Source organism: Barbus barbus (assembly GCF_936440315.1).
Source record: "Barbus barbus genome assembly, chromosome: 11".
NCBI lineage: Eukaryota > Metazoa > Chordata > Actinopteri > Cypriniformes > Cyprinidae > Barbus > Barbus barbus.
This window is the reverse complement of record NC_136739.1, coordinates 28,564,582-28,591,236: the sequence shown is the minus strand read 5'-3', so window position 1 is coordinate 28,591,236 and position 26,655 is coordinate 28,564,582. Positions and strand designations below refer to the sequence as shown.

At 37.3% G+C, this 26,655-nt stretch overlaps 1 protein-coding gene and 1 pseudogene across 3 annotated transcripts; both read left to right on the top strand.

Annotated features, from left to right (window-relative positions):
• The first annotated feature begins 446 nt into the window (after positions 1 to 446).
• On the top strand, positions 447 to 6,684 carry LOC306877364 (gap junction gamma-1 protein). Of its 2 annotated transcripts, XM_079429091.1 has the most exons (4): positions 457 to 667; positions 987 to 1,026; positions 3,853 to 5,011; positions 5,423 to 6,684. In XM_079429091.1, the coding sequence occupies exons 3-4, from the start codon at positions 3,883 to 3,885 to the stop codon at positions 5,434 to 5,436; spliced, it is 1,143 nt and encodes a 380-aa protein (XP_079285217.1). In that variant the 5' UTR covers positions 457 to 667; positions 987 to 1,026; positions 3,853 to 3,882; the 3' UTR covers positions 5,437 to 6,684. The 2 variants fall into 2 exon arrangements, with proteins under 2 accessions (XP_079285216.1, XP_079285217.1); XM_079429090.1 differs by lacking the exon at positions 987 to 1,026 and having other exon boundaries at positions 447 to 667.
• A 1,806-nt stretch (positions 6,685 to 8,490) lies between these two features.
• LOC306877447 (lactase/phlorizin hydrolase-like) lies at positions 8,491 to 19,838 on the top strand (annotated as a pseudogene). The gene is made up of 13 exons: positions 8,491 to 9,182; positions 9,262 to 9,617; positions 10,227 to 10,523; positions 10,606 to 10,745; positions 10,852 to 11,142; positions 11,217 to 11,415; positions 11,506 to 11,708; positions 11,807 to 11,913; positions 12,002 to 12,133; positions 12,229 to 12,452; positions 12,610 to 12,876; positions 17,170 to 17,279; positions 19,698 to 19,838. The product of its transcript is annotated as a lactase/phlorizin hydrolase-like (transcript).
• The last annotated feature ends 6,817 nt before the right edge of the window (positions 19,839 to 26,655 follow it).

Here is a 26,655-nt window from a genome sequence, read left to right as displayed (position 1 = left end):
TGTTTTTTTTACATAGAAGCAGACATATAGCAATTGTTTCTATCCTACACAATTATTTGCTGAAAAAAATATATATTTTGCACTTTAAAGCTTTATGAGGTGCATAATTTTTAATAAAATTGTCACAATTTTAACTAAACTAAACATTGATACAGTCTGAATGCAACATGCATACTTTATTAGTATTGATCCATCCATCACCATGAATCTGTGATTTTACAGTTACAAATAAAAGCCTCTATTAAACAAATAATATTGGGTGCATGCGCTGCTGCCACTTATACAAGTTAATGCATGTAATGTGCTCTTGTTAAATTAGATATTTTTATTTTATGTATCGATTTATTTTTAACATTCAAAATATGTGATGGAATGCAAATCAAGAATGTGACAGCAGAGTATGAGATAAAAAAAAATATACTATATCAAATTTCATACTCAGGCCTGGAAGGGGGTGGGGTACGCAGGCGGGAGGAGCGCCAGTAGCCTCTTTGTTTCTGACTCTTAACGTTATATGAATCCCACGACGATGTGTGATGGGCGCACATGCTGTAATACTCCGAATGGGTTAACACCGACTGAGGCTTTCATCGTCAAAGATAGCTGAGGGATGTGGTGATATTTCAAGCGAAGGACTGAGGAAAAGTGTGGAAACTGATTTAACGAGGTATGTTTTTTCCCGCTCCTTAACTGACTGCAATTCGCCACATCTCGAGCATACACAACAAAATAGCTTATTTTTTCTGCGTTATCGGTTGTTGGGTGGGACGTTTATGCTCGTATTTGTTCACTAACAGCACCATTAGAGTTGAATTAGTGCGTTGTTTTATGTCGCGTCTTTCTTGCGTCAGTCGGAGAACAATAGTGAACTTACAACTGGATGAGCTTTTTGAAGGATAACGGACAAACGTCGTTTCTATGGTCGATATTTAAGAGTTATCATGTACGATAAATGGCGTTGAAACTGTCTTTTTTCCCCCTAACAGTTAAGTTACTTCGAGAGGAGCAAGATAAGATTCACCTCAGGTAAAAGCGCGCCACCGTTTGCGCGTCCACATCGACAGTTAAATAATTATTGAAATGGTGTATAACGTTATATATCATTTAAATGTTTTTGGCTTGATCATCAAAAACGGTATGCTCCATATTTAATACTTTGTTTTATTTGTAAAAAAAAAATCCACCGATAAGTTACAGATATTTTCCTATCTTGTATCTCTTGTATCATACTAAAATAATTTGAATCCAGTTGTGTCTTACTATTGGTTCACAGCATAACAAATTAAACTAAAAAGAGTAAAAACTAGCATTACTTATTTTTTTATGCAAATGAGTTCCACGTGGTCCTCTTTATCGGTACTTCTTTCCCTATTTAAGTTGGGAGCTATTCTCTAAATTCCCTCGATGTTAAAGATACAATAACTAAGAAACATCAGTATTGTTTATATTTGAATTCACACATGAATCAAACCGATTATCTGCTGATCTTTTTTTTTTTTAATGCTCATAGGCCTGCAAGAAAACTCTTCTGCTAACCCTAGGGTTTGCTGAATTTTTAAAAAATAATAATTTTGAAGCTGTAGTTATAGATTATTACAAAGAATTATTTCAGTAAAAGCCTAGTCTTTTATGTTTTAAACGCCAGATTTTCCACCAGCCTGCCAGAGTAGTTCATAAACTCACGTTTTGTGAATATCATTTGGTAAAGGGTAAGTGACCGCCATGCTTATTGAAATATTAAAAAATATGTGCATCATAGAAGTTAACGTCTGTATCAAGTTGCTCTTAAGTTTCTGAAACTGATGTTGTTTTGAGGTGAGCGCCAGTCTCCTGTCCTTTCCCCAGAGCTGAAGGAATCTGGATTGGAACGATAACTACTTTCTCAGATGTCTCCACAAAGCCACTCTGTTCTCTCTCTCTCTCAAAGTTAATGTCTGACGTGGTAATGGTTCCTCCGTGTGGTGCTGCTTGACTTAGGAGGTCAGGGTTAGGTTTGAGGTATTGCTGAGGGACTCCCAGTCTGTTGTTCCACACCTGTACAAATGTTTTTTCTGAACACTTCAGGTAACGTTAACCAAACAATTGCTGGTAGCCAGCTACTGACTTCCATAGAGATTTTTTTTTTTTTTTTTTTTTTTTTTCATACTATGGAAGTTGGTGGCTGGTTTCCCCCTTCTTAATCTCTTCTTGATTATGCCATTATCTGAACTTTAATTACTTTAAATATAGGCTTTGTCTAGTGCTACATCAGTGACTATTTGTCATTCATCAACCAAAAAATGGTGCACGCTCAGTTGTAAGATCACACCTTTATAAGATCACCAAGCTTAGGTGTGTTGTAAGCTTAGAGACCGTTTGGGGCCCTGCTGATGTCTAATTTGAGGGCCAACTGGGCACCAGCTGTGGAATGTTGCAAACGACGACCACACAATTGTACTGCTGCTGGCAATCGGATATGGCCCTTTGTACAGAGTACAAATTACAGTGATTTGAAGCCTTTAAATGGCACTCATAGTCTGAGTTCTCTACCACAACAGCGTGTCCCTCACTTCATGCAACTGTCTTTAATAAACACTTGGACAGAAGTTGTGGCCATTGGCAGCACGTCACCACCAGTTCCCATGAATTTTGTTTGAATTTGGGCTTGGTCTGGAGTGGGAGTCAAGGTTCTCGTGGTTGTAGAAACAGATAAATCAAGCACATTTAGAATTGTGCTTATTGGAGACATTTGTTATACTTCAATACTATACTAATCAAGTAAAATGTCTCTATTAAATCTATCATCTATTTCTCCAGTGCTGCTTTGAAAATACTCATCCGCTAATCAAGAACAAAGTCATAGAAAGTCCGTGGTCAATAATAGAGGGAACCCTAGAGAGTCTTTACAGATGTTTTGATAAACTCACACACTGAACTTTGTGGAAAAATCAAGTCACAGCCATGCCTGAAGTGCCTTTTGTTTACTTGGAGACGGTGTGGATTGCACAGTTTGATTAGACCGGAAAATGACCCCATCCTCTCTCTACTCTTAAAGTAGCTGGACTCCATATTGTGACCAAACTATATTCAATTGGTTGCCTGTTTTGAATTTACTTTGTTAGGGCTGTCAATTCTACAGTGACTTCTGGGGCCTTTAGTTGTCCAAAATGGGAAAATTAATTTCTTTCTTTCTGTGTCTCAAGTCTACATGAGAACCATGCTCTTATTTGCTTAACATTAGAGTAACTGAATTTAATAAGTAGGTGTTACACACTAGAGGTCAGATAACACTAAGGTGGTAAATGCCTCATGCAAATTATTATTTTTTTTTTCTTCTTTGGTCCTTCTGTTAACCTGCATCTTATCCTAACATAATAATTTAAGGTTTTTTTTATTATTAATTGAAAGACTGTATGCAAAGTGAGAAGAATTTGAAGTAAATGTATATTTTAGGACATTCAGTCTCCGGTTTCCTCCTGTAAGGGCAAAATAACTTTTTTTTTTTTTTTTTTTTTTTTTTTTTTTTTTTCATTGATTTAATTAAATATGGTTAAAATGGTTCTTATTAGATTACACTTTTTGTTTTTGTTTTTTCCCTCACCCTTTTTCTTAGCTGACTTCTTTCTGTGAAAGAGCTTGATAGAAAAGTGACCTTTTAGCCCCATCTAGTGGATATTTCTGGTCAATCAAGCCAATCAAGCCTTTTAAATCAGCATCTCATCTCCTCAGAATAGTCAACTTTTGTCAGTTGTTGTAGGCAGGTAGGCCATATTCATGCCATATTTATTATTGGATGTAATGTACTAATGTTGTAAATTCTCTTTTTTGATGCTGTTTTCAATTACTAATAGTTAATGTCTTGTTCTCGTGCAGGACTGAGACGGCGGTTCTTCTCGAAGCACCATGAGCTGGAGCTTTCTAACGCGGCTGTTGGATGAAATCTCCAACCACTCCACCTTTGTGGGCAAAATCTGGCTGACATTATTTATCATCTTCCGCATTGTGTTGACTGTTGTGGGGGGAGAATCGATATACTACGATGAACAGAGCAAATTTGTGTGTAACACCCAGCAACCTGGTTGCGAAAATGTCTGCTATGATGCGTTCGCACCACTCTCTCATGTAAGGTTTTGGGTTTTTCAGATCATTTTGATCACAACCCCCACAATTATGTACCTGGGGTTTGCTATGCACAAGATTGCTCGCATGAATGATGATGAGTACAAGCTGGGTAACAGGAAACGCATGCCCATGATTAAACGCGGAGCCAACCGTGATTATGAGGAGGCTGAGGACAACGGTGAGGAAGATCCCATGATGATGGAGGAGATCCTGCCTGAGAAAGAGAAGGTTCCTGAGAAGCCCGGCCCTAAACACGACGGCCGGCGGAGGATAAAGCGGGACGGGCTCATGAAGGTGTACATCTTTCAGCTTCTATCTCGGGTTGTTTTTGAGGTGGGGTTTCTCTTCGGCCAGTATATCCTGTACGGTTTTGAGGTTGCCCCCTCGTACGTGTGCACTCGTAGCCCCTGCCCGCACACGGTGGACTGTTTTGTGTCACGACCCACAGAGAAAACTATCTTCCTGCTGATCATGTATGCCGTGAGCTGTCTCTGCTTGTCTCTCACGGTGCTGGAGATTCTTCATTTGGGTCTCAGTGGAATCCGTGATGCTTTTCGGCACCGTGCGCGCCGCCACAGCGTCGCACGCCCCCGTGGCGCCATATGCAGACAGGTGCCCACAGCCCCGCCAGGGTACCACACTGCACTGAAAAAAGACAAGCTGTCCATGGGATTGAAACCGGAATATAACTTGGACTCTGGTCGGGAGTCTTTTGGTGACGATTCGTCATTGCGAAATATTGACCGCCTGCGTAGACACCTAAAACTGGCCCAGCAGCATCTGGATATGGTCCATCAGAATGGGGAGAGCAGTCCTTCACGCAGCAGCAGCCCAGAGTCCAACGGCACTGCTGTCGAGCAGAATAGACTCAACTTTGCTCAGGAGAAGCAGGGAAGCACATGTGAAAAAGGTAAGACAAAAAAAATATAATTTTCACAAATACATGTGAAGGGGAGGGGTTAGAAATAAAGAAATGTATATTATATGTGTGTGTGTGTGTATCACTTATAAAAATATGTATTTTTATTTATATAAAATGTAGGTTTATAGATGCAAGTATCTCGATCTAATTTATTAATGGAATATATGCACACTATTTATACGCATATGTAATATAAAAAAAATTTTGTTTAAAAATGTATCTTTATTACAAGTATAATAAATGTATTTTAATTGCATATATATATAACACACACTAAACACTTTTTTTGTTTTTTTCTTTGAGAATGAAGTTCAAAATAGAGACTAATGTTGCTACTTTCTCAGAATGAAGATATGTGAGTTTTAATGATTTTTCTTTTTCTCTCTCTGTCTCTCATAGGGATCCGTGCTTGATTTGAGACTAATTGACTATCATCTGCTTTCCTGTGCAACAAAGCGCCCCACCTGTGGTTGGCATTGCTCATCTTGAAAAGCAGAAAGTGTCTGGATGTGCGTGTTTATTTTATGTTTGGCTGCTGAACATTGTGTGAACCAAGTGGAGCATGTGTGTCCTTGTGTCACACTTGTGAATCTGTGAGAATGTGTTGTGCAGTATTATGGCAAGTGAATGCCAAGTTAAAATCTCAGAAAGCAGCATCTCACCAGCCAGTTATACTTGACATCAGCCAGTCTGCCGGATACTCCAAAGTGCCCAAAAGCTAGTTAGGAAGATGGTTGTTATACTCCTCAGTCACTAGGCGACTGTGCAATGTCTCTCATTTCTTGTCATCTCTTTTTTTTTTCTTTTTTTTCATAGGAAAAATAAATTGTTGTTCTTCCATTTGTTTACCACACTTCTTATGAAGTGCCAAGGGTTGCATCTCAAAAATGCCTTAAACTGGAGTTGACATATTTTTGCCATTCCAAAACGAGATGGACGAGCCAGTGTAAAACCACATCAGAAATGTAGTTTAGTTTTAGAACAGTTCTGTGTTTTGAGTAGTGGACCACAATTAGTGTGTTTGTAATTAATTAAATGGAAAACCTGGAAAATGCTTGAATACTTGTGAATCAATTATTGATCTACAAAGAAGCTTTTGATATTCTATTTGCATATTGCGTACTTTACCTGTGTATGAGAAGTATTGGTTACTATCCCTCTTATTTTGAAGAAGCTTCTCTGTAGGCTGCCATTTCAGTCTTTTTTGTTTACTTCTGTGTTCTTTTCTGAGGCTTTTAAACCAGTTTTACTGTTAGAAAGGCAAACTCCACTTTTCAGAGAATGTCTCCACACAATTGAAAGCACTAATTGAAAAAAAAAAAAAAAAAAAAAAATCCCTTTTTTTTTTTTTTTTTAATAAATCCAGTTTCTTTTCAGGTTGGTGTATCATTTTGCCTCCTTTATGCAAATGCAAATCATAAGTTGGTCCAAATGCAGTTTACGCGGAATAGCAATAAGGTCTCAGAATTGAAAGCCATAGAGCCTAATGTTTTATACATGGTACCAATGCAATCTGTCGTCTTGAAACGGTTTAATTCACCCATGTCTGTTAACAGCCAGGTTTTCCATCTTTTGATACATTTTTCCAGGATCATCTCAATTTTTTATATTTTGTAATGCTTTTTGTAAGGTTTTGTAATCTTAAAATAAACATTTGGTTTAAAAAAATGCAGCTATGCCTCACTGTTCATTTTTCTGTGCTTCCAAGAATGATTAATTGGTCTTGAATAATGACAGACTAATATATCATTGAGACTGGTTAATGGGCCGGTATTTGGCTTATTTGAGGTGTTTAATCATTGCCTGATAAAAGGTCCTTTTGTGTAATAAATATTATGCCACAAATATTTACAGTGAGTTAAGTAAATGCCTTTAAAAAATATTGATATCTCTGTATGTTAATGTATTTTCTTTATATGTATCTTTCAGTGAACTAATATTTGTTCCATCACTTCCTGGTTTTAAATGACATTTGCCTTTGTGTAGCACCAACTAGAGTGCTATATTACAGTAGAGATTTGAATATGCACAGTTTATGGTGTTTTTAGTGAAATCTGTTTTTTTTTTACTTTTTCTCAGCTGTTATCTCAAAGTGATAATTTTGTCATATTTCACAAGCATAATGCTGTGATGCCTAAACTCCCTTGGGCATCACTGCAATAATCTGACATTGGTTATAAATAGCATACTCCGTTGAAACAAAACAAATTTTTAATCAGCAATTTTAATATCTGCAATTTTTCAATTGTATTCCTAGTATTTAATTGTAAACGTGTGTAATTTGATGTCACATCTTGGCTGAATACCGAGTATACAGGAGTATCAAAAAGCTTTACTGATCAACCACTGATCTTCAGTTTATCCATTTCTCAAATGTAAGAATGGTAAATGAATCTTATTGAATGACTGAGCTGCTCGGGAAACTCTGCTGCATTGCGCTCTAGTAATCCATTCACCAGCCACCAGTGAAACCTCTTCATGTCACTCTAGTGCAAAGTACTTGAAATATAAATTTTGTTAGATATGGTTTAATTTCTTTGCACACGCTGGATCTATTGTTGTCTTCTGTGATTTTCCTTGTGTTCTTGATAAGCCAAACTTGTGGATATCAACTAAGGACGCGTCACTGGAAGTTTTGCCTGGAAGGGGAATTTCCTTTAAGATAAGGATTTATTTAGTGCAGCTAATGGTAAGGAGCAGATTTTTTAAAAAGCTTTATTTAAAATATTTTTTTAACCCTAGTTTTTCTGGATATCTTTACAGTCAAACACACTTATTTTAGTCCAGAGTTTATATAATGAAAATGTAACGCCCGCAATAAACTACTGGATTAAAGTTAAACTGCAGGATTGTGACACTGATATGTATGCCTCCCCCTTAGACTGGCAGTAGTACTTATAAAGAGCTTTGAACACTCTTCCCCTTTGTAGAACTGTCATGATGAAGGTAGTTGTGGCTCTTGAAATATTATGTAATCATCTCTACAATAGTGAATAGTCATCAGATTTCACAGCTGGTCACTTAACTCAGCTGGGTTTTAATATTCATTGGTTGATGTGACAGAACATTTCAGGACACTTGGCACTCTTGTTTCAGATTGGCAGTGGTCAAAAGCCCATCCTAATGTATCAGCTGACAGTCGAAGACTGTGATGCATATGAAAATCATTTCCAGCCACTTCACACAATTCTCGGAGGTAAATGTTAGCATATTTTTTTAAGTGATGCTCCAAAGTCTAAGATGCTTTTTTATACAATTAAAATAATAGATGCTAACCTAGAATTATTTGTCAGTTTTACAGAAGAAAGATCTTCACATAATGGACTGTGACATCACACACATTTTTGAGAAGCTAGATCAAGAAAAAACACTTAAAAGGTAAAGCTGAGACCAATAAGGTACACATATCAGTATGTAATAGTTATATAATAGTCAGCATAACAAGTATGTTCTCGTTTAGTTTGCAGATGGAAAATGTAAAGATAGTCTCGCACCAAAAAGTCTTGCAGCAATCAACTTCTACATTCTCATACCAAAAGGTCTGGGAGGAATTCAGAAGTCAAACTGAAGCTGAGCGCGATCAGTTCTTGAGTGGCTCATTCCCAGTTGATTTTGACTGGTCTGTCTCCAGTGAGAGTTTCAAAGTGGAGGGTGGATGGGCTAAACACGGGAAGGGCGAGACCATATGGGATCGATTTAGCCATGAGGGTCATGTCTTTGGAAACCAAACCACTGATTTAGCCTGTGATAGTTATAACAAGGTGGACTATGATGTGTATCTGCTTAGGGGCATGATGGCACCTAATTATCAGTTCTCAATTTCCTGGGCTCGCATTTTCCCCACCGGACACAAAGAAAGTTTGCTTGAAAAGGGTGTTGCTTATTATGACAAAATGATTGATACGCTCCTACAATCCGGCATCGAGCCCACTGTTACCCTGCATCACTGGGACCTTCCCCAAGCTCTGCAGGACTCAGGCGGCTGGGAAAATGACTCTGATGTGGAAGCTTTCAAAGAATTTTCTGACTTCTGCTTCTCACATTATGGAGGCAGAGTCAAAACATGGATCATCTTCGGCAGCCCGTGGGTAGTGAGCAACTTGGGCTATGGAACAGGGGAACATCCCCCAAGAGTGAAAGACCCATAGCATCTTACAAGGTGTGTCTGTCAATCTTAGCAAGTACCATATTTTTTTTTATGAGTTTAGAAAGTGACAATTCTTTGTTTGTTTTTGCAGGTGACACACAATATTCTAAAATCTCATGCTGAAGCCTGGCATATTTATAATGATAATTACAGAAAACTGCAGGGTGGAAAAGTGGGAATTGCTCTTAACTCCGATTGGGCAGAGCCAAGGAATCCCTCAAGTGATCACGATGTAGCAGCAGCTGAGCGTTATCTAAACTTCATGCTGGGCTGGTTTGCTCATCCCATATTTGTAGATGGAGACTATCCAACCATGTTAAAGCAACAAATTGAGAAAAAGAAAGGTTCAGCTGGCAAGACTCCCTGTCTTCACTCAGGCAGAGAAACAAAGAATTCAAGGCACAGCTGATTTCTTTGGACTTAACCACTACACTTCCCGACTGATAAGTGAGAGCTTGAATAGTTGTGATGCTGGACCGAATAATGTCGGGGGCTTCCAGACTCATATTGACCCCACATGGATATTCTCTATAGTCATATTGACCCCACTGAATACAATGGTGATGTGTTCAGTCTCACGGACCGTGTCGACTATCTCAAAGCCTACATTAATGAGGCAATGAAAGGTAAACATCTCAAGAAAAATAGGGAAATGTTTAAAACCTTTTAAATGTTTAAAGAGATAAGTCAGTCAGGGAGTTGTAGACCTAAACCTAAGGTCTTGGAGAGAATTATTCATTATATAGTGTTCATTATTTCCAGGCCAAAAACACTATTTGCCAAACCTTAAAGGGATAGTTAACCCAAAAATGAAAATTCTGTCATTAATTACTCACCCTCGTTCCAAACCTGTTAGATCTTCGTTCATCTTCAGAAGACAAATTAAGATATTTTTAATGAAATCCAGGAGCTCTCAGACCCTCCATAGACTGCAACACAACTGAAATGTTCCCAGGTCCATAAACATAGCAAGGACATCAGTAAAATAGTCGCATTAGACGCATGTGTGTGTTAACATAAGCAGCAGCACCATACGCATGTGTTGTTTACATGAAGAGGAAACAAGTGCATGCATCGTCTTACTCTCTCCACAATGGCGGTGCATCCCAAGACTCCCTAGTCTGCCACCGTCTGAAATTCCTTCAAAATCCAAGGTTGTTTGGGAAAAGTTTTCCCCTCAGACCAAGTTTGAGACACAGCTTTATCACTTCGGAACATTTCCAGAGGGATTCCATTGGGGTGTCTCGTCTTCAGCATATCAGGTAGAAGGTGGCTGGAGTGCAGATGGAAAAGGGACAAGTGTTTGGGATACCTTCACTCAAAAACCTGGTAATATCCCAAACAATGACAATGGTGATGTTGCATGTGACAGCCCTAAAAGTGGAGTCACATAGCTATGGACTTCACTATGTGAACTTTAAACTTTCAAGTCGGCCAAGAAGTCCAAAGCGCTCTGCTCATCTCTACTTTGATATAATGAAAAATAATGGCTTTCCACTGACAGAGGATGATGCAATGTTATATGGACACTTCCCAGAGGGATTTATGTGGAGCACAGCAAGCGCTGCCTATCAGGTACAATCTATTTTAGCAAATTAATCTGAATTGTATCTATCCTACTTGCTCTGAGGGTCTTCAAATGAGGGCATTTGTTTCATTTGTTTATGCTCAACCACCACAGATAGAGGGCGCCCGGAGGGCCGATGGAAAGGGTCTCAGCATTTGGGACAAATTTGCTCATACTCCGGAAAAGATATTGCAGGATGACAACGGTGACATTGCCTGTAACAGCTACAACAAGATCAATGAGGATATCAACAGTCTCAAAACACTGAGAGTCAGACACTACCGGTTTTCTATTTCATGGCCCAGAATTATGCCAGATGGAACAAACAGGAAAATTAATGAAGCTGGACTGAACTACTATCATAGGCTAGTGGATGCTCTTTTGGAAGCCAATATCACGCCACAGGTAAAATATTTTGAATACAATTGCTCTTGTAGTCTAAAAGAATTGGATTCATTTCTGACAGTCTGATCTGGCAGGTGACTTTGTACCACTGGGATCTCCCACAAGCACTTCAGGATGTTGGTGGCTGGGAGAATGAGACCATTGTCGAGAGGTTCAGAGACTACGCTGATGTTGTATTTAACAGTCTGGGAGACGAAGTAAAGTTCTGGATCACTATAAATGAACCCTACAATGTTGCAATGGTAGGACATGGCTATGGAAGTGCAACACCAGGTATCATTTGCACTGAAAATTATCCTCTTACTCTTTGTAAAATATGGTTTTGAAGTTAATAAAGTAACTTACGGTTTTATTTTTGTCCAGGTATAGGTTTCAGACCAGGCACTGCACCATATATTGTGGCACACAACCTCATCAAGGCTCATGCTGAGGCCTGGCATGTGTATAATAATAAGTATCGCGCAAAACACGGTGGCATCATTGGCATCACAATAAACTCTGACTGGGCTGAACCAAGAAATCTATACAAACAAGAAGATGTGGACACAGCCATTCGTGTAGTTCAGGTACAGTTTTCGTAGTTTAACCATTTCTGCATCCATGACAGAGTTGTTATCATTAACTAGAACTAAAACTATTATTTCTTTTTCATCTCTTGAAACAGTTCCAGATTGGTTGGTTTGCTCATCCCATGTTCAATGGAGATTACAGCGATTTAATGAAGAACATAATTCGAGAGAGAAGTTTAGCTACTGGTTGACCACAAACAAGGTAATAAAAATATTATCTTTTTGTGAGGAATTCAAAGCTTTGTCAAATGCTTATGAATGCTTTTACATTTGAATTTTACATCTAACAGGCTTCCAGAATTTACCCCGGCAGAAATAGAGAGGATTAAAGGAACTCATGATTATTTTGGATTCAACCACTACACCACTGTCTTAGCCTATAACATGGACTACAAGAACCTCGAGCATTATGATGCAGATAGGTAGCCTTTCAGTTTTAATCAATATCATCACACTGTTTTAGGCACAATTTGTTTAAAACATGCATCAATATTTATTATGTTGCCATCTATTCCAGGGGTGCAGGAACGGTTGCGGATCGTACATGGCTGGATTCTGGATCCTTCTGGTTGAAAGTAATTCCTGTGGGATTCAGAACAATTCTGAATTTCATTAAGGAGGAATATGGACATCCCCCTATTTACATTACAGAGAATGGAGTATCAGAACGAGGGTCAATGAATCTGAATGATGTTCACTGAATCCACTACTATGATAACTATATCAATCAGGCCCTAAAAGGTAAAGAGATTTTGTTTTCCTCAGAGAGGATAGCATTAGGCAACAGATTTCTGTGATGCTTTTCCATGCATTTTAATATTATTGTTTGTTTTTTAGACTAGTATCTTGGTAAAAATTCATTTATGATAATTGCATAAAATCTCATCTCATTATTTAGCATATTTGCTGTATGGAGTAGACATCCGTGGCTATGCTGCCAGGACACTAATGGACAATCTGGAATGGGCAATGGGTTTTGATGAAAAATTTGGCTTTTTCTATGTAAATCGTTCAGATCCTTCTTTACTACGTATTCCTAAGAAATCTGTCTGGCACTATGCTACAATAATCAACTGCAATGGCTTCATAAGCCCAGGAGAAAGTCCACTGGAATGTCAGATCCTTGGATACTCTTGTGTCTTGCCCGTGCCATACCCGTTTGCTGGTGTTCTGACCCTGCCTGTTCTTTTTCCGTTTATTAATAAAAGCTTGCAAATGGATCCTCATGTCTTGTTCACTCCGTTACAAAGTCCAAGACCTGTATTTTATTAGGAGACACACAACAGTTTTTCTGTGGCTTTATAGGTAATATTTTCACTAACACAGTTAAGCAAAATTAGACAACATTGTGTCTAATATATACCACATTATTAACTTATTAAATTGTAGTGAATATCACATTTGCAACTGGTCAGTGTTAAAAAATGCTGGGAATTTACTTCATGTTGTCACAGTGCACACAGTGGGGAGGAACGAGGAACACGAGACGAGGATAAACTGAAATAACAGTCTTTATTTCAAACAAGGCAGGGCAAGACACACAGGAACACCGGGAGTAACGAGTAGACCAGACGAAAACTAACTGAACAGACAGCAACTTAAATACACAGGCTAATTACAAAACACAGCTGGATAAGAATCAACTAATAATCACACTCAACGAGGACAGGAAACAAACCAAATAAGGACACAAGAGGCGGGAACACATGACACACAGACACAGGACTGACACATGTAGCCCTACTAGAGTGATTACTGATAAACTGTCTGAAAAAAAAGAAAGTCACGTTTTAGAGAAGAAAAAAATCACCCACTGAAGCTGCTGCATAGTAACGACTTTCTACTTCGAAGACCTTGATAGAAATGTTGTGGAGTGAAAAGTACAATATTTGTCTTTCAAATGTAGTGAAGTTAAAATAAGTTTCCAGAAAAAAATAATACTCAGTACAGATAAAAGTGTACTTAAGTACAATACTCAAGTAAACGTACTTAGTTACCGTCCGCCTCTGTATTTCATTGTTCTAGTACGAATGCAAATAATGTATTAGCATTTTATAGAGATTCCCAACATCCCAACATTTTATAGAACATTCCAAACATTCCTGTTGGGAATGTTCAGCTTCCTCTTAATGTAAAATACATCCATGCCTCTGGTTTTATGAAGGTTAACTGATTGCTAATGTGAAAGTATTTTCATTGGATTGTTCTTTTAAAGTGGGTTCATGCAGCTTTACTCCCTGTACAGACATTTACAGTTTGAGTGACCCAACATTTGCCTTTTAAGGCCACAATCAGAAACTGTCCTGCTGAAATCTGCTATTTTTACATAATGCACTTCTGTATCACTGGATACAGTCTTTTATTATTGAATTATGAAAAAATCCAATTAACAAAATGTTGGAAGGACAAAAATATCATATAAAAGTTTAAATAATTGTATTGATTGGGCTTAGTTGAGAAGACATGTTATATTAAGTCTTCACAAATATATATTAAAAACAGTAAATTAATGGTTATTTATAAATCCATTCAACATTCAGAATACTAAATGCCACCCAGCTTTATATCAAGCCGATGTAAAGCTGCTTTGACACAATTTGCATTGTTAAAAGCACTATACAAAAAATATATACTATACACTATATGAAATATGCATGTTCCATTAAAAATTCAGTCAGCATCAATGCTCATTGTTGTGCAATTGGATTGTGGAATGGATTTGTGCCAAAAAAATGGTTGCAACTTCTGTTTCATCACAAATTTATTTAACTGATATTGATACATTGTTAATGATTTAAAGAGCATCATTTCATTTTTTGAACTTGAAAATGTACATTTCTTTCTCCATCAGGGTGTGGCCAAAGATTTCATTGGTGCTTTGTCATTGCAATATTTCAGATTCAACCCAGTCAGTTCTTCCAAGGCACCAAACACTGGCACGTGACCAGACGTGTTTTCATTCCAGGTAATATGTGTAAATGTTTAGATGTAATATGTGTAAATGTTTTTTACTACAATTATAATGTGCTTTATTGTTTTCAGTGGCATCTATGCTAATATCAGTCTGTTTCATTCTAATTTTTAAAAATTTTGTTAAACTATAAAAAATATATGTTTATGTAGTTGCCCAGCAATTTCTTATGATGTCCAAATAATAAATCTTAGTTGAGGCAACATATAAAACACAAGGAGTAAACGGTTAAATTTTAATTGACATAACTTGTGTAATATGTCAGTTTTGGTTTTGTTCTGTTTCTTCCTTATTTGGTTCTTCCTGTTTTAGTTTCTGACCTAGTTCTGTTAATTAGTTATATGCATCACCTGTGTTCGATTTAATTACCTTGTTTCCTTGTTTGTTCCTCTCACTTTAAAAGTCCTCAGTTTCCCTTAAGTCTTCGTCTAGTCTTGAAGTTACGAGAATGCAGATTACTTGGAGTTTTCTTCTGTTTCTTTTAATAAAGTTGGAGTTTTGTTTTGTATTCTGTGTCCGCCTGTCTGCCGGGGAAAGCTTTCCGTTACAACTTGCTGTAGTCTTCTAAATGTTTGACCAATTAAAACATTTTAGTTGAATGGGCTTTATAGTTCAGTAAAGGTTGAGCCAACTAAAAAATAACAATTCAGATAACACTTTGAAGACAAAAACTGACTGAACGTAAAATTTCTGTGGAACTACTTACTAAATCATAATTGGATGAAACTGCTTAATTTTTTTTACAATGCACCACAAAGATTTATTTGTGTATTTAATATAAATCTGTATAGAAGGAACAAACATTTATACGGTATTTACATTTAGTCATTTAGTAGACACTTTTATCCAAAGCGATTTACAAAGGAGGACAATGGAAGCAGTCAAAATCAACAAAAGAGCAATGATATGCAAGTGCAAGTCTTAGTTAGCTTAACGCAGTACACGTAGCAAGGTTTCTTTTTAAAGTATACAAATACAAAAAGATTAGAAAAGCTAGTGTTATTATTATTTTTTTTTAAATAGATTTAGAATAGAGAGTGCTAGAGTTAGAGGGTCAAATAGAGATGGAAGAGATGTGTTTTTAGCCGATTCTTGAAGATGGCTAAGGACTCAGCTGCTCGGATTGAGTTGGGCAGGTCATTGCACCAAGAGGTAACATTTAATTTAAAAGTCCATGAAAGTGATTTTGTGCCTCTTTGGGATGGCACAATAAAGCGATGTTCACTTGCAGAACGTACGCTAGAAGGCACATAAGTCTGAAGTAATGAATTTAGGTGGTTTTTTTTAGGGGTGCAGAGCCAGTGGTGGTTTTGTAGGCATATATTAATGCATTGAATTTTCTGCAAGCAGCTATTGGCAGCCAGTGCAAATTGATAAACAGAGGTGTGACGTGCATTCTTTTTGGCTCATTAAAAATTCAATTTGCTGCTATATTTATCAGAGTTTAACATGTTTACACATACAAGTCATACAATACAGTACGGCAACATTTCTGTACAGGGACTTGTGGACACTATGACACTATGGATACTGTGGAGACTTTTGTCTGTAGACAACAGTCAATAATAAGCTGGTATAATTATGTTTTGTACATTTTTATTGGCTTTATTACACTGTCCCTAGAGCAACCTTTGATAAGGCCTGTGGATGAATACTGGTTAACTAGCGACTCCAGTGTATTTTGCCCTGTTGCATAATATTTCACATGTGCTTGCTGTCATTTGGACACAAACTAAATGTTTGTTTGCCTTGAATTTACTCATAAATCAAAGAATCTTCTTCAGATCCTAGTAAACTAGATCATGCATCTTTATGAATGCATTTCTTTTTTGCATGAAATTATCAACGATCTATGATTGTGTATACAAACCAAGGCAGGCAACCATCTCTAACATCCAGATGTGTGACAAAAACCTTTGCTAGTTCTCACAAATCAGCATCATGTTAAACAGAAAGCACAGGCTAACAGAACAATGAGTTGTGACTGTGAAATGCATTTGACTTTTGTGGACAACGACTCATAAATCGAGCATGATCCAAAGTATCTAATCTAAAGAAATATTAAATGTCAGAGTCTCATCACTGGCCTCAACAAAACATTATTTTTTTCATTGTAGTACACGTTTTGTGTGTGTGTGTGTGTGTGTGTGTGTGTTGTCCACTAGATGTCGACGTCTCACTTCACAAAAACTTCTGCTGAAATATTCTTTTTATGTAGACTTTAACCAGCATATATTAAATACAGTATTACATTTAGTAAAAAATAAAACCTCAGTGGTCCTGATACTCAAGCATATAGTCATATAACTCACTCTCCAATAACTTTACAAATTTTCTTTTGCATTTATTTGTATTTAGTCACACTCACATGGATCATTTCTCACTCACCCTATTTGAAAATCCTCATCATGTCCATTTCGAGGCTTATGAGGTTTAAGTTTGCATATATATGTACAATTTTATGTGTACAGTTTCTTTTTTTACAAGGTCGGACTAAGGACCAGGATGATGGAGCCAGTGTCCAGGGGCCTTTAACTGAAAGAACCACTAGGGCCCAACAACACCCAGAAACAAGCTACAGCAGATACACCAAACTGGTATAGATAGATGAACAGTGCTTGAATGTGTGCCAGTGTCTGTTGGCACAATATGAAATTACCCTTCTGATCACCATATTGCATTTTGGATGTTGTGTAGTAGTCATGTTGTCTGTTTGTTTTTTTGTTTTTTACAGGTTTTACACACATGCTTTGTTCATGCGTTTGTATACTTAATTTCTTGTATTTACTATACCATTTTTTTACATGCAGGTGCATTTACACTGAAAGTGACTTGCAGCAACATGAGTGACAGAATGTTGTTGATGTTTGATGATTAAAATGAACAACAATATGATGTGGCAAAGAAATCCGACATGGGATACAGGTGGAAAATCATGACAGAAGTGTGAACTATGAACTATTAGACTAGAAACCAACAGCACAGAGACTAACCGACCTCCATCGATTTAACTGCTGTCAGTGCAAATGGCCCTTTAGATATGACAAAACGCAGTTGCAACAAGAGAGGGCCTCCAAAGAGCCCCATGGCCTTGCAGGACCCTACTCTGTCCTTGCTTTTATTAGTCTTGGAAAGAATGCCTTGTTACATATTCTGAAGAGTGCTTTTAACCTACCGCCCAGGAGGTCATGATTGGTCTCCAGAGCAACTTCTTTTGGAAGGAAAGAGCACATCAATTAACCACAGGTGGATAATTTGCTGTAAGTGAGCTCCTAATAAACACCATAAACACGCATGCCAATAGTGCATTCCACTTTAGATTAACAGGCACAAAATAGAAATGGACCAAGTAATTTACAGTAATACATTTGACTGAGTATTTTGCTTATTTGCATATTAAAATAATGGTTCACCACAAAATAAAAATTGGAATAAAATTTACTCACACTTACGCCATTATTTTTGTTTGTTTCTTCATTTGAACAGATTTGGAGAAATTTAACATTACATCACTTGCTCACCATTGGATCCTCTGCAGTGAATGGGTGCCGTCAGAACGAGAGTCCAAACAGCTGATAAAACATCAAAATAATCCACACGACTACAGTCCATCAATCCATCCAGTCTCGTGAAGTGAAAAGCTGTGCATTTGTAATAAATCCATCAAGATGTTTTCAACTTCGAATCATTGTTTTTGACTAAAATACGAGTCCTCAATCCATAATCTTGCTTTTTCCATTGACAAAGTTGTGCACCGTTCAAGAACTGTCTACAGGCAAAAACAGTCCAAAACAGTTCTAAACAAATATGTCCGTGGATTTTGATGTGAGAGGACAACAGAGGATGGGCTTTTTCATAAGAGAGAGTGTTATTATGGATTATGGACTTGTATTTTGGCCAGAAGCAACAGTTTAAAGTGCAAACGCCTCAATGGATTTCTTTCTAACCATGCAGCTTTTCGCTTCACAATTGATGGACTGTGGTCGTGTGGATTATTGTGATGTTTTTATCAGCTGTTTGGACTCTCATTCTGACGGCACCCATTCACTCCAGAGGATCAATTGGTGAACAAATAATGTAATGTTATATTTCTCCAAATCTTTTCTGATGAAAAAACAAACTCATCTACATCTTGGATGGCCCGATAGTGAGTAAAAGTTCAACAAATGTTCATTTCTGGGTAAACTGTTCCTTTAAGGTCTGTGCTATTGTTTTAATTGCTGTGCATATATGCTAGATAGACATCTTTGACTGCTGTGCCATGTCTTGCTGTTTTTTGTTTTTCTCAGTGGCACACACCACAGGCGTTGTGTTTTCAGGAAGATGTGACAAGCTAAAGGTGCTGTAAGTGATTTTTTTCCTCTTTTTTTGTATAATGCCACACATAAAATGTCTCTGTCGTCTGACAGTTATCACTGAAATAGGTGTCTTGGGAAGACACACCTGTCTCTATGACAGCTCTGAGCTCTCTAAAACAGCAAACAAGAATCTGACAGCGGGTCACCGTTATTTTGCCAATCAAATTTACAGGCACTGTCCGCCTGCTCATTTTGAATGTTCGGGTTTTGCTGACGCTGAGTTTGCAAATGCTTGTAGAGGGAATTTTGGACAAAACAGTTTTGTGTTAGTGTCTAAAAAATGATTTCATTTAAAACAGTTCATTTTTTATGTTCTTATTCCAGGGAGCATCTTATTACACAAAAAAATTGTATATGCCCTAGATGTGCAAGATGAATCTTTATTATTTTTTGGTCTGCTCTTCCAGATGAGTCATTTTAGTTCATTTCAAATGCATACATCTACTTTTTGACTACTTTTATGAGCATGCCAGAATAAAGGTGACCTCAAAGCTAACATACACAGAACACAAAACTCCAGTTGCACTAGCTGCTGTTTATAATGTTTTTGAAAGAAGTCTCTTATGCTCACCAAGACTATATTTGATTAAAAATACAGTAAAAACAGTAATAGTAATTGTAGTGCTTAATATTCTATGTTGTGCTCTCTCCCTAAAGCAGCGCCTGAGCTGGGAGCATGATTCAATGGAGACCTGCTCATTCCCTGTGAGTGTGAAGTCTAATCTTAGACAATCGAAATCAGATCTCGTCGAGCGTCATCAGCGAGTCCCCGCGGACGGCACCACCAGCCTTCGGTGACGTTTTTGCAGCCCTGTGCAGGGCCACCCAAGATTTGGTCGATTTGTCTGGGGCATTATTAGCAAGGGCCCAGGTGGCGGTAATGTTGCCTGGGATGCTTTGACGTCAGATAAACCCCTGCTCCGCAAATGACCCCCTAGGACACCTTCTGTCCACAGTAACTAAAAGACAACACACCCAGTGATTTCTACAGAATTATAACAGTAATACAACGAGGGGAATGTTTATTTTCTTTCTTGGTGCCGCAAGAAAGATGTAGCACTTGCTCTGTTGTTTTAATCAAATGCTTGCTGCGTATAACTGCACCTTGGTGTCACATATTCTGAGAAATTGTGATTGCAAAGTGCTCTAAACCAATAACACTCCCAGGCGAGAGAATCGCTCTCTTCTCGTATAAAGGGTGCTGACTGCGTTCCACTATACTGCCTGTTTAATGGGTCTGTTTCTGCTTGACATGCATCAGCAGACATTTTTCAGTAAAGTGAATGCTATAAAAAAATATAATAAACAGCCATCATTTTCAGTGTACTTCTGCACAGTTCTGCATGTATTTGTCTCCTCAAGTTATAATGACTCCAGATTGGACACATTTTTCAACAAATTTCAGGGGAATATTTATAAACAAAGGACATAACCAAACCCTACGTACGTCTCAGCTGTGGCATGTTTTTGCTTTATCTGCAGTGTTGGATGTCTGGCATACTCCCTTTTCCTGGAAACTGCTTGAAATCTTCCCTTTTGAAATGCGAGATCATGAAAACATAATTGTAAAGGAATGGTGCGGGGTGGGACGTGGAATCTGCAGTCCAAACTCGAGGGGTGAATATTTTCACTCCAATAATCTGAACATGATACTGGAAGAATGTTTCCAGCTGAAAGGGTTGCTTGGGTAAATCGCAGCCTTCAAAGTAAGTTTTCTGGAAAAGAAGATGCCTATTCTTTACATTTGCAATTATTTTTCAAAGATCAATGTCAAGATTTCTGGCTAAATTCTAGTGAAAAATAAATATGTTAAAAATGTATTTGAAATGTACTACAAATACATTTACATATTTATGTCTTTTTAAATTTGTGTTTGTAATTTTATTTTATTTTTTCCATCCAATATTTATATTTTTATTTATTTTGATTACTTCAAATAATTCTTAGTTAACAATAACAACATTGTAGCAAAATACGCATTTCGACTACGATATATGGTAATTATCAGCTAAATCTTGACCCTTTGATTTTCCCAAAGTCATCCAGATGCAATACAGCTTTAGTTTGTGCACCTTTCATGACAGAACAGCTCCCTTTTGTCAAATTGCTGCATATCATGCAAAAAAAAAAAAACTATATAATTCAGTGGAAAAAAGTTTCTTGGCTTCATCTCGATGCTTTTAAAACGATGCTCTCGAAAAGCACTAAATTAGCGTTCATCATCACCCACATTCTTTTTTTCTGAGTTCACTCGACTCTGGTATAACTGCCTGAATTATGCATGCATTCTGATTACCGCATCCGCCGCAGAATCAGTGTCTCTGCTCGGCATTCATGTATTCCTCAGACACTCAGTTCTACAGATATCTTGAAAGGGCAGGCGCACTCCACCATTCAAGGCTGTGACTATACAGTTATTCAAACATTCCTTCAGCTCACTGTGATGAGATTGATTCACAATCCCTTTTCTTTCCTGAATACACCATACCTTCAAAGCTTTCCTTCAGCAACCTACACACTGTTATAAAGTACATTTGTGTAACGTCAAACAAAAGTCTCGTTTAGCAAAAATAGCTTGTGTTTTTGGTGTTAATCTTGTTCCATCATTTTATGAGAAAGTAATGCAACAGAATGTATGCTTTTAGAAAGAATTTCTCATTTTGTAATCGTTTACGCGCCCTCGTGTCATTTCGATTGTGTAATATTTCTTTCTTTGAAACACTGAAGGAAATGTACAGAAAAGAGCAGATTGGAAATGAACATCTTTTGTGTTTGATGCTAGAGATAGAGTGAATAAATATGAACTATATGAACTTGTACTGTTGCTTTAAGGTTTCCTCTTTCTTCATTTATTTTTGGATTATATTCTGGTCCGTCCGCCAGTTGGCATTGACTTCTGCTCTCTGGCCAATGACCCGGCGAGCTGAAGCCGGTGAGTGAGCGATCTGCTCTGCAAATTGCCTGGCTTCATTACAACAGTATTTTTCAGGCTCATCATTTAGAAATATAGACTTTGACAGCGTCTGCAACAAGAGGGCGGAACAATTTATTTCGCGTCAGTGCTGAACCACATGTAAAATGACTCTAAATGAAAAGACCAGGCAGTGGATATTCAGAGTTCAGCCCAGATCTCTGTGTATGTGTATGGGGCTGTGCTTGGTGATTGTAATACAATACACTTTAATACTACATGGTGAAATCTATCTATCTATCTATCTATCTATCTATCTATCTATCTATCTATCTATCTATCTATCTATCTATCTATCTATCTATCTATCTGTCTATCTGTATATTTGTCTGTCTGTCTATATTCTCATAACTTTGTGGTTTACAGTTTTTCTCAATTGCTTTGGCATTTACATTTTTTGAAACAGTCTTATTCTCTAAACTGCGAGTGCAAATGTCACAACTGTTTGCTGGAACTTCAGAACTTTATTGCATGTCTGCAAAATGTAGTTACTCACCCAAAACATTTCATTCATGCTTCAAATCCTAGTTATCGTGTCAGTAATTTGGCCATGGCCACCAAAATATAAAGTATTTTTGTCATCGTGTGAGCCACACTGGTCAAAATGTTTAGTTGTTTTTTCACCATGACAGTCAACCATGGAAATTAAGGTTTTATAAAAAGAAATCTTCAGAATTTAGCAGTAAGAAATTACTCGTCATCCAGTTTTTTTTATCGACTATGCATTAAGTTTCTCAATTTGGTGTGTTTCACCGGGCCGCGAAGAAATATAGAGCTGAGTATTATTAGCATAACAGTGAAAGCTAACACCGTGTTTCCTGATGATATTTCCTAAGGGTAACATGTAAAGCATGAAAAGTAACGGCCCTAGTACTGAGCCTTGAGGTACTCCATACTGCACTTGCGATCAATATGATACCTCTTCATTCACTGCTACAAATTGATGGCGGTCAGATAAGTACGATGTGAACCATGCTAATATACTTCCACTAATGCCAACAAAGTTTTCTAGTCTATTCAAAAGAATGTTGTGGTCGAACGCAGCGCTAAGATCCAGTAGCATCATAGAGACTCAGTACTATGAAACGGTCTAAACCCCTCTTACCCCTCAAAACATCTAGTCATTAGTTCATCGTATAAGTCATTAAATGCAAAATGGTTGATCTAGTTGCCATAAACTGTCAAGCATATTTTCTACACATTTCTATTAGACTTTTTGTAAATTATTAGACTTTCGCTAATGAAGAGAATATAGATCAACCAATTATAAACCAGTTCTCTGAAATAACTCAAAGGTGCATTTCATGAACCTTCAATTGGAAAGCATATATAGACAAAGGACAACACAAGAGTTACAAATTCGGACAATAGATGAACATCCAGGAAACTATCAGGGTCAACAGCCGAGAGGAAGAAGAAGAGTAAGGATGCATGGTGGAAGGGTACAGAGGAAGAGGCAGAAGAGACCAAGGACATAGGCTCACATCAGATGAAATAAGGGCCACTATTTTGGACCATGTTGTCACTCATGGCTTACAATGGCTGAGGTGGGTTTCCTGTGTTTGCCTTTCTAATTTTGTATTTTCACCTTTGTGTCCATTTTTCTTTTTCTTTTCTGTGTCACAATGATGTACTGTGAATCATATCCAGTCTCTTTCAATCAACATCTTTTGAAATGGATATATGGCATACATAAGAAGTGCAGCCTTCTGCGTTTCATTACAGTGACTTTTATCCAAACTGTTGCCATAGTTCACATCAGGTAATACTAACAGTGCACTGTTATATTGACAACATGACTAAGCATTTTGACTATCTTGTTTGTGAACAATAACACAAGGACTTTTCATTCTAATGGCACTGATATGTTCATTGACATAAATACTTACTCTTCAGAGTTACAGGCTTTTGCAGGAAATCCATTGTGTGGTGCTGTTTGTACGAATTGTTTTGAGAAATGCACATACTTCTTTGCAAATATTAAGGATGATTCGAGAAATGCACGAAAGCAACTGAGAAAAACTAAAACTTTGCAAATTCCTTGAGCACACCTTACATATTGTTATTAGATGCATGTCTAAAATTTCAATATTTATTATATATGGATGGCAGGAAGCTCTAGCCAAACAAAATCAATACAATGTTCCCTCTGTCACTTGTTAACTGCAGGATGGAACACTGTGCTATAATTTAAATGAGCTTTCAGTTTGTTACAGAATAAACTACAATATGCTCTGAACATCATTTCAGTAGTCAGAAGTCTGGCTGGTGAGACTTTTTGATTTATTGAGCAGAATTGTAGCTCTGAGTGATTTAATTAGCGACATCCTAAAAGCATTATTATTTAGACTTTTCCATATTTCATTCTTTCTTTCCTCAGAGGAGAAACCCCGTAGATGAAAGCGATCGTCACTGTTGTGTTTGCTCTGGAATTATGTGCACTCTATTTTTGAAAAGGTTAATCTACCAATATGAACGATTGCTCGTGGGATATCGCACCCTGACTGATTTCTTGTTTTTCAAGAAAAATAGCAGTAACCTATATGTGCTGACGAGAAACCTCTTTAGGTTCCCTTATATTGATTCAGCTTTCCAACCAATAGTGAATAATCATTCGAACTTCAGGAGTTCGCCAGAGTGCAAATATCTCAGTAATTTAACAAGTGTTTTTCTTTCCTTTTCCTTAAGGTTCATGTTGGCACGCTGTTGGCTTTGTACTACATTTCTACATTCACCGCTATTAATCTACACCGTGACATTTCATAAATCTGACATGCTATATACCAGGTAACTGGAAGAGTTCCATTTGTGTTTAAATCTATCAGATAGTTCATGACCCCCAGTTATACTGTGTAAACATGAAACTGCATGTTTTAGATTTTATTTCCGCTGCCGTATTAATCTTATTCTGAGTTCATGCATGATTTGTCCTCCTAGAAACTATTTCTGGCTAGGTCTAATTAACTCTTATGTCATGATTAGTAGAAAGACAACAACAAAGAATAAGTTATGGTATGCATACTTCTATCATCCATCTGTTAACTTGTAATAACTGTAACTCCAGACCTAATCTGTTTTGAGAATGAGGTTTGATCCTAAGACCTGTTTTGCATTTCTTCACACATCTGACTCGTCAATGCTACTGCAATAGAGTGACCTCAGGTGGTAAAAACTTGCAACCATTTTTTTTTTTTTTTTTTGGAACACTAACTCAAATGCAATTTTAGAGCTTTGACAGATTATGATTAACAAACAATTTAAAGGAATAGTTCACCTAAAAATACAAATTTGCTGAAACTGTACTCACAACCTATACATCTTGGGTATCCAAGATTTAGATGAGTTTGTTTCTTTATCTGAACAGATTTGGAGAAGTTTAGCATTATATCACTTGCTCACCAGTGGATCCTCTGCAGTGAATGGGTGCCGTCAGAGCACAGCTGATAAAAACATCACAATAATCCACAAGTAACCAACACAACTCCAATACATCAATATATGTCTTGAGAAGTGAAAAGCTGCATGTTCAAAGAGACAAATGCATCATTAAGTCGTTTTAAGGATTCCACTATAGTGAAAAAGTCCATCCCCTGTTGTTCTCTGACATCAAAATCCACCAATATGTGTTTAGAACTGTTTGTTTAGGACTGTTTTCACTAAACGGTGCTTGATCTTTGCATATTTTTCTCCTGATTCAAACAAGATGACTTTCACTGGAGAAAGCATTATTATGGATAGAAGTCATCATGGTTTGAAGTCGTGCAGATCTGTGATGTTTTCAATCAGCTGTTTGGACTCTCATTCTGACCATACTCATTCACTGCAGCAAATGTTCATTATTGGGTGAACAGTTTCTTTGAATTCTTTATGCATATATTTTAGCTTGATAGTTGTGGTCACTATGGAAAAGAATTGTGCGGTTCTTCAAATGTTCTCCTTTCTTGTTTACTGGAACAAAAACATTCAGTGGATTTTGGAGTGACATTGGTAAGTAAATTTTTGAAAACTCGTTTTTTTTTTTCAATCTACTTAGACAAACTGATTAAATTAAGTAAAAACATATCCTGATGTACATTACATAATTTATACAAGATGCAGTCTTAAATCAAATAAGTCTCATGAAGTAAATATCTGGCGAGTTTTTGAACTTTCCCATCCATGTGGCTTAAAATGCTCAGTGGAAATACTCTTTTCCATTAAGATTCATCTGATGATGCTAACACACAAGCCTATATAGTTTATAGCAAATAGTAATGGCCATTATTCCTCCTGCACTTATCTGTGCTGGATCGTGGATTGTGTTTGTCTATCCTTTGAATTCTTAAATGGGTTTTACAGCGGTTGAAACAGAAACTTTTATTTATTTATTTTGCTGAAGCTGCAAGGTTACAACTGCAGAATTTTCTCTTTGCAATTACGGTGATTTGATTTAGAGAAAATTGATCTTGCCAAGTTGGAGAAATGGTAGTGTATCAAATTATTCGAGCTAAGCTGATGTTCAATTTTTCGACTTGGATTTCACTTAGCAACCGACACAAGCATGTGATAAAAGGGCTATTTATACACACACAGGGTTCTGTTACAGATTGAGCATGTTTGCCTTGTTGCGCCGAAACTACTAAGACAATTACAGTGAAAAAGAGC